Source organism: Typopeltis vanoorti, chromosome 21 (assembly GCF_054136105.1).
Source record: "Typopeltis vanoorti isolate ZY-2024b chromosome 21, IOZ_Tvanoo_1.0, whole genome shotgun sequence".
Taxonomy (NCBI): Eukaryota; Metazoa; Arthropoda; class Arachnida; order Uropygi; family Thelyphonidae; genus Typopeltis; species Typopeltis vanoorti.
Window position 1 is genome coordinate 71,675,967 of NC_143569.1, and position 17,012 is coordinate 71,692,978.

Sequence of the window (17,012 nt, forward strand, 5' to 3'; positions counted from 1 at the left end):
AGCTTGCTCCACCTTTGCAAGGAGTGCCCTGGTGTTGTACCACCTTACCCCAGTCCTGAAGATACTTTCAGGCGCAAACTTTGTTAACTCACACTTGGATAAAGGATTAAACTAAATTTATTATACTCTAACCAAGTGAAAAATAAACTTTCAACTTAAATACTGTAGTTACTCCAATTAGTATTGTCAAATAAAATAAAAATATTTAATACTGGTAACAAGAAATTAGAACATGCCAAATGGAACTTTGTTTCAACCCTATACAATAAGGATCTCTATTTATAAACTCTGTTGATTTTAGAAAAGCATATGATAAAAGGGGAAAAAAAAAAACTATTCACGATGCTGCTAAATCTGTATGTATAAATGGAATCTTATATGGAGTGATACATAGTGTATACTTAATTTGCATACTGCAGGTCGAAAAAAAATTTACAAGTGCAGTTTAGAGTATATCAGATGTATACTCTCTGTTATTATTTGTATTCAATGTAAACCACACTATTAAGGAAATGGATGTTAAGCCTAGTATCAAATTGTAGATATCGTAGCACAATTACAAAATGTAACAGATCTGGTATGAAAATAAGCAAAAACATTAACCGCATTTTTAATAGTGAAACCTATGGGACACATTTTATCTATTCATGTACAAGGATAGTTGTGGGCAGTCAGTTTATATGGAATTTATAAAGATACAATTCAGTTTCTTTCTTTCTTTCACAGCAATAAATCCTGGTAGTTGCCATACCCAAAACATTTAATTTGAAGAGTGTGTATAATGATTGTTTGCTCCTACCACATCTTTCCAGCAGTGTACTGTTCAGTCACTGAGCCTGCACTACAAAAGTCAAACAATGCATTCTTTGGGGGTGTATGGCATGCACACAGTAGTCCTTTCATGGACACTGAGGCTATAGAGTTCAGTATGTAATATTCTAGCAAAAACCTCTACAGCTATGTCCTGAACTATACTTTGGTTGAGTCAATTCATTGATGCAGAACAAAATACACAATCCTTATCGGCTCTCCTATCATTCTTTCCCCCACTTCATATTGTCTGCCTGACAGTTTCTCATCACTACCACATTTTCAGCTTTTAATATAATCAGTCGTAGTTGCTGGAATTGCACTAACAGTACACAATTCCAACTGATGATTAATATAGCAGCTTATGATCATTGGATATCATTTAAATCTAAACCAGATACCATTTTCAGTAATGTATACAACATAATGATTTAGTGCAGGGGTCGGCAAGCGGCGGCCTCAGGCTACATGCAGCCCAAACGTGCATTTTTGGCGGCCCATAAAAGGTAATTGACAATACTTACATGGCATGTGGCCCGTAAAATTTTATCATCAAGAAAAGATGTTATGGATATTCAAGAGGACGTTATCTACTACTCAACTGTTGGATGGTTAAGTTTAGGTGTTGTGCTAAAAAGATTTTTTAATTTATGTGAAGAAATAGATATTTTCATGACGGAACATGAAAATACTGTCCCACAACTATCGGATAAAAAATGGACTATGTCTCTTGCATTTATGGTAGACATTACAACTACCATAATAAACTTAATTTGACCCTGCAGGGCCAAGGTAAATTACTAGCAGAACTGTTTTCTGACATAAAACCTTTTGAAGGCAAACTATGTCTGTTGAAGAAATATAAGATGGAAGAAAATCTATATCATTATATATGTTGCAAATATGCATCTACAGTTGGATGGCAAACACAAAGGGAAACTTTTGTTGGTATTATTGAAGATTTGCAAACGGAATTTTCAATAAGATTTGTGGATTTTCATAAAAACAGCATCGAAATGCAATTATTTTTGCACCCTTTTAATGTCGACATTGATGACGTACCAAACCGACTATAGAAGTTTTGGAATTACAACAATGAAACATTAAAGAATGCATTTTCTTTAGAAAATATCCAAAAATTTTATCAATGCTTACAAAAAAATGTGAAGGTTTAATCATTTTCACAAAGAAAATGATAATCGCATTTGGAAGCACATACACAAGCATTTTCTGCCATGAGTTTTAGAAAAAAAAAGAAATTTTCTTCTCGACTGACTGATGAACATTTGCATGCTTCGATTTGAATTTCCACCTTAGGTTATCAAGTGGATCTAGATAATTTGGCTAAGGGAAAATAATCACAAAAGGCACATTAAGCAGCGGGACACACATAAACTATATTACTTTGTTTTTAATATATCTCATATATATTTCATATCTCATACTTTAAATATTTCTGCGTGTTTTAAGATTGATATAATAAAAATTGATAACTTAAGTATTTTTTCACTCACTATTTTCTGTGAATTAAACGCTTGCAGCCCGATTATTAAAAATAAAAGTTGAATGTGGTCCGCGAGTCTGAAAAGGTTGCCGACCCCTGATTTAGTGTATTATACAGATATAATTAGTATACATTCCTTTGTCTTTATACTTTGCTATGGAATGGCAAAAATGAAGGAAATGTATACCTATTCAATAAACTTTGTTGTGGAGAGTAAAGTATAATGGTGCTATGTTACTGGTATTGCAGTATTTGAGAAAAATGGGATTATCTTAATTTTTGCAACACAGTATTGTAAAGGGTTATCATCGAAGCTAGTTTTGGTGGTGGTACTATCGTCTGTATTGGCAACTCAACCTTGAAGTTACTTTTGAGTTCACTCAGCATATTGTAATTTTACTCTAGAGTAATATAATCTTACCTGCTGTGGTTTGTGATCAAAAGACAGAGGAATTGCTGTGCCTTTGCTGTCACAAATAACACCTCGTGAATCACCTACATTTGCTACAATGAGCTGATTACTATGAATTACGGCAACTAGTGCTGTAGTACCTAGAAAAATAAATATATTTCCAAACTTATTACAGTGATACCTGAAATTCTTATATATGAGTAATTATGTGATAGTTTAATAACATAACAAGAATTCTCATGGAAAGGCTTAGACGTTGGTTATGCATTTTTTACTAAATAATTTTAGGAAATTACAACGTCAACTAGGATATACATTAAAATAAATTTTAATATACTTCAATATTAAGGCAATGTCACGTTGCCATTTTCAAGAAACTTAAGAACAAGACACGTGCACGCAGGCACAACAAACAGTAAACGAGGAAGAAGCAGGAAGCTATTATTTCTCCTAAAGTCCTGATGGTGCCCCCTAGCGGGCAATGTTGGTATTCTTGGGCGATTGGGCTGAAGGTCTTCTGATGTAGGTTTCCCAAATTTGAGGCAGTCTCATGCAGCCAAATTTGTTGAGGTTTGGATTGTTTCTTAGGACCAAAGCTGATTCCATGAAAAGCCTTGCATATTTGTATTTACTGCGGTGTATTATCGTGGCTTTCTTCCACCGTATTCTATGGCAGGTATCCAGTGCATGGTCAGCAAGACCAGAGTGGCTGTATTGGTGAAACCAGATGTAGTCCTTGTGTTCTGAAATTCTGATATTTGCTGTCCTGCCCGTTTGGCCAAAGTATGACAGCTTATAGCTGCAAAGGACCTGGTATACACCAGGTAGGTCTTTAGTAGAACGGATAAGGGATGCCAATTTTTTATATGGTCTGTAACAAGAAGTTAAGTCATTTTTTTTTAGGATTTTTGTAATTTTTTCCGAGGTGTCTCGGATATAGGGTATGGTGATGGATTTAGAGTAATCCTTGTTGTGGGGGGGGGGGGGGGTTACTGGTTTCAATATTTTTTGGATTTTTTTTTTTTTGGGTGGGGGGGTAGCCATTGGCCGAGAAAGTGTTGAGAATGTGGTTTAGTTCTGTGGTTAGGGTTGTCATTTGAACAGATAAGTTTAGCCCTGTTGTGTCTTTATCCACTCTACTAAAGACCAACCTTCCCCTCCTAGACCTACCTGGTGTATACCAAGTCCCTTGCAGCTGTAAGCTGTCTTACTTTGGCCAAACAGGCAGGACAGCAAATATCAGAATTTCAGAACACAAGGACTACATCCGGTTTCACCAATACAGCCACTCTGGTCTTGCTGACCATGAGCTGGATACCTGCCATAGAATACGGTGGAAGAAAGCCACGATAATACACCGCAGTAAATACAAATATGCAAGGCTTTTCATGGAATCAGCTTCAGCCCATAAGAAACAATCCAAACCTCAACAAATTTGGCTGCATGAGACTGCCTCAAATTTGGGAAACCTACATCAGAAGACCTTCAGCCCAATCGCCCAAGAATACCAACATTGCCCGCTAGGGGGCACCATCAGGACTTTAGGAGAAATAATAGCTTCCTGCTTCTTCCTCATTTACTGTTTGTTGTGCCTGCGTGCACGTGTCTTGTTCTTAAGTTTCTTGAAAATGGCAACGTGACATTGCCTTAATATTGAAGTATATTAAAATTTATTTTAATGTATATCCTAGTTGACGTTGTAATTTCCTAAAATTATTTAGTAAAAAAAACATAAGAAAAGTATCTTAATATGTTGCTTTTAATCAAAAGAGTAGAGTAGAATAGTATTTTGGAATCTTTTGGTTCCAAAATGCTACACTAACTTGATCTAAACAGCTCAAGTTTAAATTGTCAGTTAAAGCTGACTGACAAAGTGCCATAAACCAGTATATATATATATTGTAATAAGTTTTTAGTAACTTCATATTACTGTTGGTTATATATAAATTTAATCTTTATAATTCCATAACTAAATAACAGTGTAATTTATTGGAACAGTAATGACCTACTGAGGTAAATATCAGTAATATATGTTCAAATCCTGTGTAGCGCAACTGGAAGAATGACGGTACATTGAGCCTTTTGATTGGAATAGGCCTAAGTTCAATTCTCGTCATGACGTGAGGAATCTTTATGTGGACTTTTTCAATTGAAGGTGAGTTAGCCGATCTCATACGGAGGTTGCAGGGTTTTTCCTCCCAGAAACTCAGGTTTTTCATCCCGCATATAGACAAATCGGCCCTTCAGAAAACATGCAATTTACAGACAAAAAATACTAGTGGTGGTGGGGTAGATGGCGTGGATGATTGGTAGTAGGTTCAGTGTAGTGGTGGAGGCGGCTGTATAGTGAGTGTCCTCCCGCAATGAGTCTTCGTGCTCCTTGGAGGTGTCACGAATAATAAATTTTAAAATATCAAACTAAAGTCACTTCAAGTTATATTTAGATATGGATAATTGTTTCAATAATGAAATACTGTGAGTAGGCATATTTAAAACAATTATAATACCGGAGAAAAACTCTCATAAAATATTTTATTAGTGTAGAATTTTCACCTAAGTGTCATAGGCATTGTCAGTACAAGAACATAAAATGGTAATTGCATATTAACAGACAGTTCTAAAAAAACACCACCTAAGCAGCTAATGTAAGATAATTGAAAAGGTCAATAAATTTCCTAACTTATTAAAAACAAAAAACTATATATATTTAGACAAAATAAAGTAGGAAAGATTAATTGATTTAAAAAGTGCTACCTTCCACAAAGGGGATAGATGTAGACCAGTGATTCCCAACCTTTTTCTACTTGCGTACCCCTTTTAAACCCATTAATATAAATTGTACCCATTGTTTTTAAATACTGACACTTTGCTTCAGTGCCTATCTTAATGTAAAGTAGTTTACTTTACTTGTTTTTCCACCATTACTGATTATTTTTTGTGTACCCCTGAACGGCCCAACACGTACTCCCAGGGATACGCGTACCACTGGTTGGGAACTGATGATGTAGACCATTGGATCCATTTAAGTTAGGAGAGTGAAGTAAAGTTTCGCATTTCTTTATAAAGTTATTCCACGAGGAACTGACTTTTATGAAGAACTATATGTCTAGTGTCGATAGCATACTCCACATGTCCAGACTGTTCAGGCTCAAGGTATTTAATATAAGACTTGTGTTCCTCTAGCAGAATAAAAGCAGATTTTCTGGTAGATGCCTGGATAATGAGAGGTGGAGGTCCTTAGGAGAAGTGAGAAAGGTGGAGATTTTTCTGAAGGGGCAAAAGGCAACAAAAATATTCAGTGGTTGTAAAACTTTTGCTATACATTCACTAATGCCTTGCACATAAGGGATAGGAATATAGATTATTTCTTCTGTATTTGAAGAGGTAGAGATACCATAACTGTTAAAAGCTCTTTTGATGAAAGAATCCTATTATGTAATGATTTTAAGGATTCTTTAAATGTTTGTATTTTTTCAGAGAAAGAAAAAACACTAACTCCATTTAACCTCTCTGTGTACAAATATTTTAACGTTAACTGTGTTTTGTTGTTATGTTCCATCAAGTCGTTTTCGACCCCTGGTGATTCTATGAACATATATTCTCCATTCAGATCTATCCCTGGCCATATCATTCGGAATTTCCAAGTGCATTCCAGTTGCTTCTTTAACTCCATCCATCCATCTAATTCTTGGTCTTCCTCTTCTCCTGCTCCCATGAACTTTAGCAAGCATTCATCATCTTCTCTAGACTGTCTGGAGAATCTTCTTCTTTAACTTTCATAATAAGTTCCTCCAAATCTTTGCATTCTGCTAGCAAGGTGGTATCATCTGCATACCTCAAATTATTAATCTGGCTTTATTCTGTCTATCACTGATTTATTGGTTTGCTTTGCAGTCCATGGTATTCTTAGTAAGCATCTCCAAACCCATAATTCAAATGCATCTATCTTCCTTCTTTCACTCTTTCTCAGGGCCCAACTTTCACATCCATACAGTACCACAGGGAATACCTTGCTTTCACGATTCTGATTTTTGTTGCGAGGCTAATATCTTTATCTTGAAAGATCTTGCTTAAACTTGTCATTGCTTTCTTTCCGAGTAATAATAATCTTCTAATTTCTTCAGTACAATAACCATCTTTATCAATTCGGGATCCTAGGAGCACAAAATTGTTAACTGTTTCCATTTTCTCCCCATCTACTTCAAAATGATTTAGTTCACATGCTGCCATAACTTTTATCTTTTTGAGGTTAAGTTTAAGACCATATTTAGCACTTTCTTCTTTAACTTTCATAATAAGTTCCTCCAAATCTTCTTTGCAATCTACTAGCAAGGTGGTATCATCTGCATACCTCAAATTATTAATATTTCTTCCACCAATTTTAATTCCAACTGAAGACTCCTCCACCCCTGTGTACAGGGGTGTAATTACATCCCATGCGTTTTCAGTGCAAAATGTAAAGAAAAAACTTTGGTTGCATAAGTATTTGTGAAATTTTATTGATTTTTAAGAAGATAGGTATAAAAAAAATTAAAATGTTTTGTATAAATAAAAAATAAATATACCAAATACAAAGTTGTTTGTATTGCTGTGGATTTCTGGATGTATCATAATGATCTCTGGCTTTTCTATTAGTTTCACACACAATCACGTTTATAATTGTTTCAGGAATTATTTGTTTGAAACAGTCCATTGTGGAGTGTAGATTTTGAATTAATATTGCTCTGGCAATTCCTTCTCTTTCTCGAAATACCTGAAAGTCAGGAACTTTATATGCATCAGGAGGAACTTGGTCCATCTTCTGTTCATTTTTGAGTTTCTATTCGGATACATAACATTGTTTTCTGGGATATTCCCAGCAGAAGAACCAGCAGCTGAAGCATCCACAGTAGCTATAGATTCCGCATTTGCTTCTTCTCTTAGTTCTTCATCTAATTGTGGTATATATTCTCCAGCAACATTGTCAAAAGCTGAGAAATCACCATCAAAAATATCATTTTCTAATTCCACATCTGAATTATCATCATCGCTTGGCATATCTGATGAAGCAACTGATGACACTTCCTCTAAAAGATCTCTCAACTTGAAACTGGTACAACATTGTTTCCTTCTTGTCATAATTATCTAAAATATCCACAGGGCGAAAAAAAAAATTCTATAAAAACTACAAACAAAAAAATAAGCATATCACAAAACAAACTTAAAACTTAGTATAACAAAAAATGACTAAAAGCGAAGAAAAATATACATGCTCATACAAGAATCATACATAGTTCATAGAATCATACATGACAAAGCAAGTATGGTAGCAAAGCAAAAATATATATATTTTAGGCAACAGGAATGTAAATACAAAACAAACTATTGAAAAATACTAAAGCAGCTGTTTACAAAAACCAGTTTTTGTATGGAGAATATCGGGATGTACACGGTTAAGTGCTCGGGTGCCTTTGAAGCCTTACTAATACATTCAAATTCACCGATTTCAATGAAATTTTTTTCAAATTGTGTGTGAAACATATTACAGATAGAATTGCTAAGAAAACTTTGAAAATTTTCCATTCGGCAACTTTTTATTTACGTCTTTATTAGCCTGGGGTGTGTTTGCACACCCCTGTACTCAGAGTGAAGGTTAAGACAGCCAACTTAATTCTCTCTGAAAAAGACTATAAAATTATCATAGAAGAGATCTGAAATATCTTATTCAATCATATGAGGAAGACTCACTATAACAAGTTCATAGAGATTAAAGAAACAACAGTTTGTTATAATGAATTTCTTTCGCATAGCATTGTACCTAAGGACTATGGCTGGAATTAGTCAGTAATTTGTTATAGTGGTGTTTCTTATAGGAAGTGTATTATATTTACTGTTAAAATCAAGTATTCATATTCATCTATAAAACATATTCTCTTAGCAAAGAAATTACTGTAATTTTGCAATACAACTATTTCTTTATGATACCATAAATGCTTTTGTTTTATTTAATAACTACAAATACAGTATAAACAACGTTTGTGAAATGCACTATAGGTCATGAAAGAGATGAAATTGATGGTGAATGAAGGGCTAGAGCTTGTAGATACATTTCAACAGTTGTGAAAGCCACCAAAGGATAGGATTGTTGCCATATTCAGAAGAACCCCCCCCCCTTTCCCTGATGTGAATCCCACTAACATAAGGTACCATGGGTGGACTAAAGAAGTCTGTATGTTCCAAAATTACTAGAAGCACTATTCTAGAGAACAAACAGGATAATATTTCAAACTACTTGTGGCTTCTAATAAGTAAGATGGTGCTCTCACATTAGGTCATGAAAATCATCTACCACCTAAAGACTTTCATAAATATTCATGTCACTATGAGATTCAAACTCACAGAGCAGGTACAGTATTCACTTGATCATCCAGGCCTGCAATTAAGGATGCTGATAAGTTGTGGTAAGAATGTGATGTCATTGAATTAAGGCATTGGTCAGGCTGTACCTGGATTATTATGTACAGGTATGGCTAACTGAGTATTTAAGAGGTAGGCTGATGTTTTGAATTATAGCCAAAGCAACTAAGGCTAGTGTTTTGGTCAGTTTGTCTGTTAGGTTGAAAAACCCAAGTGTCCAGGAAGAAATACCTAGCCACCTCCAAATGAGACCAGCTAAATCATATTCAAATTGATGGTGAATCTCTAACCCTTATAAAGGTTCTTTGCAACCAAGATGGAATTTGAACTAAGTTCTTTCCTACCAAAAAGATTGTTGATATCAACTGAGCTACAGCGCTCTGCGAGATAGGGAAACACTGGAGAGGAGCCAGAGGTGAGTAAAGATTATATCAGAACTGCAGGATATTAAACTCTTGACAAGAAATTATATTGTTTAAACTAGTCATGCAGATACTTTGCACACAAACTTTGTGTGCTTATGATTGAGTGAAGGATTTAAACAATAAATAAAACAAAACAAACTTAAATAAGTTTGAGTCAAGTATAATATACTTTGGAATCACATGGTAAAATTTTCTAGAACAGGGATGTTGAATATGAGGGCAGTTTGGGAGTGTAGTTTGCAGATCTTGGTAAACTAGGAGAAAAAGTAATATGATTCAGACCTACTTATAAGTGAGAACAGCATATTTTTGGTCTCCCACAATAATGGGATATGTTTCTATCATATCCCGTTTTCCACTTATCAACATTTTGTGACCAACAAATCTTCGAACACTTTCACATCTCCAAGAAAACTCAAGTAACTAAACTGCATATGTTAGCCTTGATCAGAAGCCTTAAAAAAAGTAATAACAACATCCTTACCTCTGCTTGTTTGCATGTTCTTCAATATCCACATGATCCTTTAACTATTCTGCCTGTTTGTGCAATATGCCCTATAAACTTCAAATTCGTATCCATCATCACAGGGTAGGAGTAGATAATGAGAAAATAAAGTCATCCCTTGAAGCTAAGTAAGCATGTTGTGAGAAAGAAAATGAAAAGTGGATTGTGCATGAGCGATTGGTACTTGGAATGCAGTGCATAAGTGGAGAGTGAATGAAAAGAGTTCAGTGTGAGGTGCAATTGGTACTGTAGCATGTAGAATTGACAGATCTCCTACAATGAGTCTAATGATTAATTGAGGCTTATACTAACACTAGAAATTATACTTGACTTATCAACTGGATAAGGGTAATGGGTTTACAGGTGATACTGCTGGACCTGGCTAAGGCCTTTGACAGGATACCACATGGAATTCTAATCTGTAAACTGCAACATATGGGAATGGATATAGAGTTGGTGAGATGGATAGGAGGGTGGTTGATCGAGAGATACCAGAGAGTAGTTTATTCAGGAGTAGTCAAAAAGAAGGCCTGTGACTAGAGGTGTGCCACAGGGTTCTGTTCTTGACTACTGCTGTTTAATTTGTTCATTAACGATATTGGGAAGGAACTGAGAGGAACGGTTCATTTGTTCGCTGATGATGCAAAGTTGGATAGGGCAATAGTGAATGCAGAAGATGTCAAAATTTTGCAGGATGATTTGGATAGATTGGAGGTCTGGGCTAAGGAGAATGGATGTCAATTTAATGTGGCAAAATGTAAGGTTATGCATTTTGGGGTGAAAAGATTAGCAGCAGTATATCACATTGGTGGAACTGTACTCCAGGAGCTTGATGAGGCCAGGGACTAGGGAGTTGAAGTTTAGGGGGCACATTGCAAAAGTAGCTAAATCAGCTCATCAAATCACTTGGATGCTGAAGAAATACTTTGACGAGCAGAGATAAGCAAGTTATTGTTCCTCTGTATTGAGCCTTGATAAGACCCCATCTCGACTACTGTGCCCAGATCTGGTCACCTAGGTTTCTTCTTGATGGGGAGAAGGTTGAGAGGATCCAGAGGCGAGTGACCAAGACGATAGCAGGTCTGTGGAATGAACCTTATGAAACCAGGTTGAAGATTTGTGGGTTGCAGAAATTGATTGACAGGCAGAAAAGGGGAGATATGATTGACACATTCAAATTGCTGAAGGGTTTCTATAGGACTAATTCAGAGGATATTTTTGAGAACAGGACTAGGGGACATCCATGGAAGCTGGGCAAGAGTGTGGTTAGTAAAGGTGTTAGAGCTGGGTTTTTTACTTTTAGAGTGGTGAATGAGTGGAATAAGCTGCCAGAGTCTGTTGTGGGTGCTATGACAGTGAATGAGTTCAATTCAAAGTATGATAGACACTGTGAATGTCGAATAGTTGTGATGGACATGATGTTTAGGGCCTCCCTTGATGAGTCTAAGGACTCCTTGGAGTAGCCCGTAATAATAATAATAATAATGATTTAAGAGCTAACTGCCCCTTGGAACTAAAGTTTTGAAATTTCATTATCACTACAAAATGCATAATATATAATAATATAGAGGAGAGAATAGGAACAGTAGAAGAGAGCGAAAGAGAGAGAGTTATGGGAATGGTAGAAGAGGGAATGAGAGAGAGTTATGGGAATGGTAGAAGAGGGAATGAGAAAGAGTTATGGGAATGATAGAAGAGAGGGAATGAGAAGAATGCAAGGCAGTGCTGGAACCAGGGATAGAGTGATGTCAGGAAGGCAGGTAAGTAGGGGAACACAGAGAGAGAGAGTGAGGGATGTAGGTGAGCAATCAAGGAACAGGGTGGTAAGAAGTGTAATGTATGGGGATTCATGATCTGCAGTGTTCAAGATAGGATGCGTGAGGAGTGTTTGCCTGGAGGAACGATAGAAAGTGTGGCTATGGCAATTAAGAGGGGTGAAAGGGTGGATGAGATGATTGTGATGGTAGGAATGAATGACTTGAGAGGCAATGTAAATTGGACAGTGAGAGATATGAGATTCTTGGTATGCATGAAGAATATAAGACACAGGCCAGGAGAGAGTGACTGGTACAAAAGAAAATGCAGAGAGGAAATATAGTGCGCATGTTGCCTAGGTATGATAGTGACAAGCTAAACAGAAGAGCAGTAATATTGAATAACATAATAGCTAGAATGTGTCAGAAGAGAGGATTGGAATATGTGGATACTTGGAGAATGTTTGAGGACAGAAAGGAATTGTATGCGAGAGACTGCTTGCATTTGAATGAGGAAGGACATAGGCATCTAGAGAGATTGCTGTTCTGAACGAGTCAGTGTGCAGGGAAACTAGAATACCCAAGATAGATGGTAGCAGGGGTGGCCTCTTGTGGGAAAGGGTACTTGGGAGAAGGGGAACAACATCAGGTAGCGGTGAGCCCAGTGGAGTCTAGAGGGGATAATGCTGGGTATAGAAACAATGGCATTTTTATGCTTTATACTAATGCCAGGAGTATCCAGAATAAAGGAGAGGAATTGGTGGCACTGATGGCATCAGCTTGGCCAAAGATTATTGGAATCACTGAGATGTGGTTGACAGAAGAGGATATAATAACAGGAATAGAAGTAGCAGGGTACAGCTTTTTCGGCAGGATAGAAAGGAAAAGCGTGGTGGTGGAGTACTGCTTATGATAAGTGATGACTTATGTCCTCTAAGAGTGGAGGCTTTGGAAGGCAGTGACACTAATGATTTTGAAAGCATATGGTGTGAGGTAGAGATAGACAAGACGGGATGTTTAATGGGGTGTTGCTACAAACCAAGGCGCACAGAGGGTGGGGACCAGGAGATGTTTGGACAATTGAGCTTGGCAAGTGCAAGAAGAATAATTGTTATGGAAGATTTAATTACAGCAGTATAAATTGGGAAGAGGAAGATGCATGTAGCAATAAGGGAATGGAATTTCTAGAATTCTTGAGGGACAAATGTCTTAGGCAACATGTAACAGAGGGAACAAGAGGTTCAAGAGTTTTGGATTTGGTCATAGCATCAGAAGAGCCGATAATAAGTGAGATGACATCTCTCCCACCAGTTGGAGAGAGAGAGAGAGAGTGACTATGTGGTGTGTCCTTATAACATATTTTATTGGGGCTGTCGCCGCTAGAGGGATTCGTAGCGTGTAGTGTTCGTGAAAGCTCCGGATAAGATAAGTATTATTTTCAGTTATCGTTGATAAATTTATTTAATATTGCGTAGTTTTGTTTGCCTTGCGTCTCTTAGTGCATCTTTTTGTGTGTTTTTGGTGTGTTATAATTTATAATTTGATAAAATACGTTGCAAATAAGTATGGCTCCAGTACGAAGGAAAATGGCGGCCAGTAATGATGGTTCGCCATCTTTATCAAAGAACGGTAATATAAAAGAGATGATTCAGTGTACTAGCTGCAAAATGCACGCCTTGCGGAATGCAGTCGGAGTGTGGTTAGATGATAATAAAGGAGTGAATGTGTGTAGAAAATATATGGGAGAATGAGAACTTGAAGAGTATTTCGGATCGTGAGTGTGATATTTTTGTCAAACTTCAGAATGAAGAAAATAGGGATATGACAAGAAACGGCGAGGTTGTACCAGAGAATTGTGAGAGTGTGAATGTAGAAAGTGTGCATGATAGTATTAATGGTTTTACTGAGAATAAAAAAGATGAGATAGACACAATGAGTGAGATCGCGTTGTTGAATGGTGTATGATGTATGAGTGTGAAGATGAACAAAATGAAGGATAGAGTGCTGTATGGAGACTCGTTAGTACGAGGTGTGATAGCAGAGGATTTGACAAAATCGTACCAACCTGGTGCGACCATAAAGGATGTAACTGAGTCTATTAGAGAGCAAAAGGAAAGGGTGAAAGAAATGATTGTTGTGGAAGGTACGAATGATTTGAAAGGAGACAAAATGGAAATAATAGAAGACCTGAATGAATTGTTTGAGGTAGCAAAAGAAAAGAATGAGAGAGTTAGAATGATTAGTCTTTTGCCACAGTATGACAGTGAAATGTTTAAAAGGAGAGCCATAATTGCGAATGATTTTATGCGTGGGTTATGTATGACGAGTGGTGTGGAATTTGTGGACATGTGGAGTGAGTTCGATGGGCAAAAGGATCTATATAAGATGGATGGCTTGCATTTGAATGGTTACGGTGTAAGAAGACGTGAGAAAGTGTTGCTGAATGTGGTGGATGGGCAAATTCAGGGAAACTAGATTTATTAAGGGGGGGGGAGTAGATATACAGTTCTTAGGGAGGCAATTGAATGTAAGAATGACTATAATATGCCCGAGCAAATAAGGACAACAAATCTGAGTGGGATAGTTAATATAAGGCATCAAGGTAGGGTTGGGGCTAATGGGGATCTTAAATTCATGTACACTAATGCTAGGAGTATTAGGAACAAGAAGGAAGAGTTTTTGGCCATGGTTGGCACTTCCAGACCACAGGTTATTGGTATTAGTGAAACATGGCTGACTGTAGATGATATAGCTAGTGGGATTGAATGTGATGGGTATAGTGTGTTCAGGAATGACAGGGAGAATAAAATGGGGGGAGGAGTATTGTTGATGATAGCTGATGAGCTGCAGCCAAGGAGAATAGAAGTTCTATTGCAGGATAGTGAAAAGAGCACATTTGAGGCCATTTGGTGTGAGATTGTGGCTAGCAGAACTAAATATACAATTGGGTGCTGCTATAGACCAGGTGATGGAAAAGATGGTGGTGACAGTATGCACAAGCAAATAGAAGAAATGAGTGGAAGGAGGGTGATTATTATGGGAGATTTCAACTATGGTTGCATTGAGTGGAGTGAGGAGAGGACACACGGGAGGAAGGAATTGGATTTTATGCGGTTATTAAGGGATAACTATCTGCGACAGCATGTAATGGAAAATACTTGGGGTCAGAGAGTGCTTGACCTAGTAATTACATCTGAGGATTTGGCTGTAACAAATATGACCACATTGCCACCAATCAGTGAGAGTGATCATAGGGTCTTGACTTGGGAGGTGGCTAAAGGTGTAGAATTTTCAATTAAGACAGGGTACATGTGGAATTATCGGGCTGGAAAGTATGACAAGCTTAGGAGTTTGATTGGTTCAGTGCCATGGCATGTACAACTGCAAGGACTAGGTCGATAGTGCATGGGAGGTAGTTAAGAAGTGTTTGCATGAAGCAATGGCTGACTGTATACCTAGAGTCCGAATAATAAATCAACTAGGGGTTAAATGGATGAATAACACCATTAAGCTTGAGCTGTAAAAAAAGAAACAACTATGGAAGGAATTTAAGGAGAAAGGTGACCGGCAGGCACACGAACGGTATAAAGCGCAGGCCAGAAGGGTAACGAGTGTGGTAAGAAAAGCAAAAAAGGATTATGAAAGAACATTGGCCATGCAGGCTAAAGAGAATCCTAAACAGTTTTTTAGATATGTAGCAAGTAAAAGGAAAAATGTACATGGCAGAATGATTTTAAAGAATGCCGATGGTAGGGAGGTAACTGAATCAGTTGATATAGTTGAGTTACTGAGTGAGCACTTTGCAAGAATATATCATCCAGGTGGTGACATTGCAGAAACGAATGTACCAGTAGATTATACGGGAATTGTGGTGAATGAAGTGGAGGTGAGTAGTCTATTGCATAACCTCAATGTCAATACATCTATGGGATTGGATGGTATACCAGCTCGTGTTGTACGAGAAGCAGCTAAAGAATTGTCAGTACCCTTGACCATTTTGTTTAATTTGAGTCTCGGGTCTGAGTTAGTCCCGAGAGGGTGGAAAGAGGGGAAAATAGTTCCACTGCATAAAGGTGGTTCCAAGACTGCTGTTGTAAATTACCGACCGATTAGCATATCAGGAATCATTGTCAAGGTCTTAGAGAAATTAGTCAAGAAAAGAATACAGGATTGGATAGATGAAAATGGGATATTGTATGGGGGACAACATGGTTTTGCAAAGGGAGATCATGCCTCAGTAACTTGCTCACGTTTTATAACACAGTGACGGCTGAACTGGATAGGGGTTTACAGTAATACTACTGGACCTTGCCAAGGCTTTTGACAGGATACCACATAGAACACTAATCAGTAAATTGGAGCAGATGGAGATAGATATAGGGTTGGTGAGATGGATAGGAGGGTGGTTGAAGGAGAGATATCAGAGAGTGGTTTATTCAGGAGTGGAGTCTAAAAGATGGCTTGTGACTAGTGGAGTGCCACAGGGCTCTGTTCTTGGACCACTGCTTTTCAATTTATTCATCAATGATACAGGAAAGGATTTGAGAGGAAGTGTTCACTTGTTTGCTGATGACGCAAAATTGGGTAGAGCAATTATGAGTGCACAGGATGTCAAAATTTTACAGGATGATTTGGATAGTTTGGAGGACTGGGCTAGGAAAAATGGATGTCAATTTAATGTGCCAAAGTGTAAGGTTATGCACTTTGGGGTGAAAAGAATAGCAGCAGTATATCGCACTGGTGGAACCGTACGCCAGGAGATTGATGAGGCCAGGGATTTGGGAGTGTTGGTGGATAGGGAATTGAAGTTTAGGGGGCATATTGAAAAAGTGACTAAAACAACTCACCAAATCACTTGGCTTCTGAAAAATACTTTAACATGCAGAGATAAACAAGTTGTTGTTCCTCTGTATCGAGCCTTGATAAGACCCCATCTGGACTACTGTGCCCAGTTATGGGCACCAGGGTTTCTTCGTGATGGGGAGGAAGTGGAGAGGATCCAGAGACGAGTGACCAAGATGATAGCAGGTCTGTGGAATGAACTTTATGAGAATAGGTTGAAGATTTGTGGGTCGCAGAAATTGGTCGATAGGCGAAGGAGGGGTGATATGATTGAGACATTCAAATTACTGAAGGATTTCTATAAGATTGATCCAGAAGATATTTTTGAAAATATGACTGGTGGTGGGAGGACTAGGGGCCATGA

The 17,012-nt window shown here is 37.5% G+C and overlaps 1 protein-coding gene across 1 annotated transcript in view; it reads right to left on the reverse strand.

Annotated features, from left to right (window-relative positions):
• The window catches only part of LOC150094963 (protein phosphatase 1L), a 150,183-nt gene that overhangs the window by 12,730 nt on the left and 120,441 nt on the right, over positions 1 to 17,012 (reverse strand). The window contains exon 3 of the mRNA XM_090411582.1: positions 2,736 to 2,866. Within this exon, the coding sequence (XP_090267708.1) occupies positions 2,736 to 2,866 (131 nt within the window). The remainder of the gene's footprint in view (positions 1 to 2,735; positions 2,867 to 17,012) is intronic.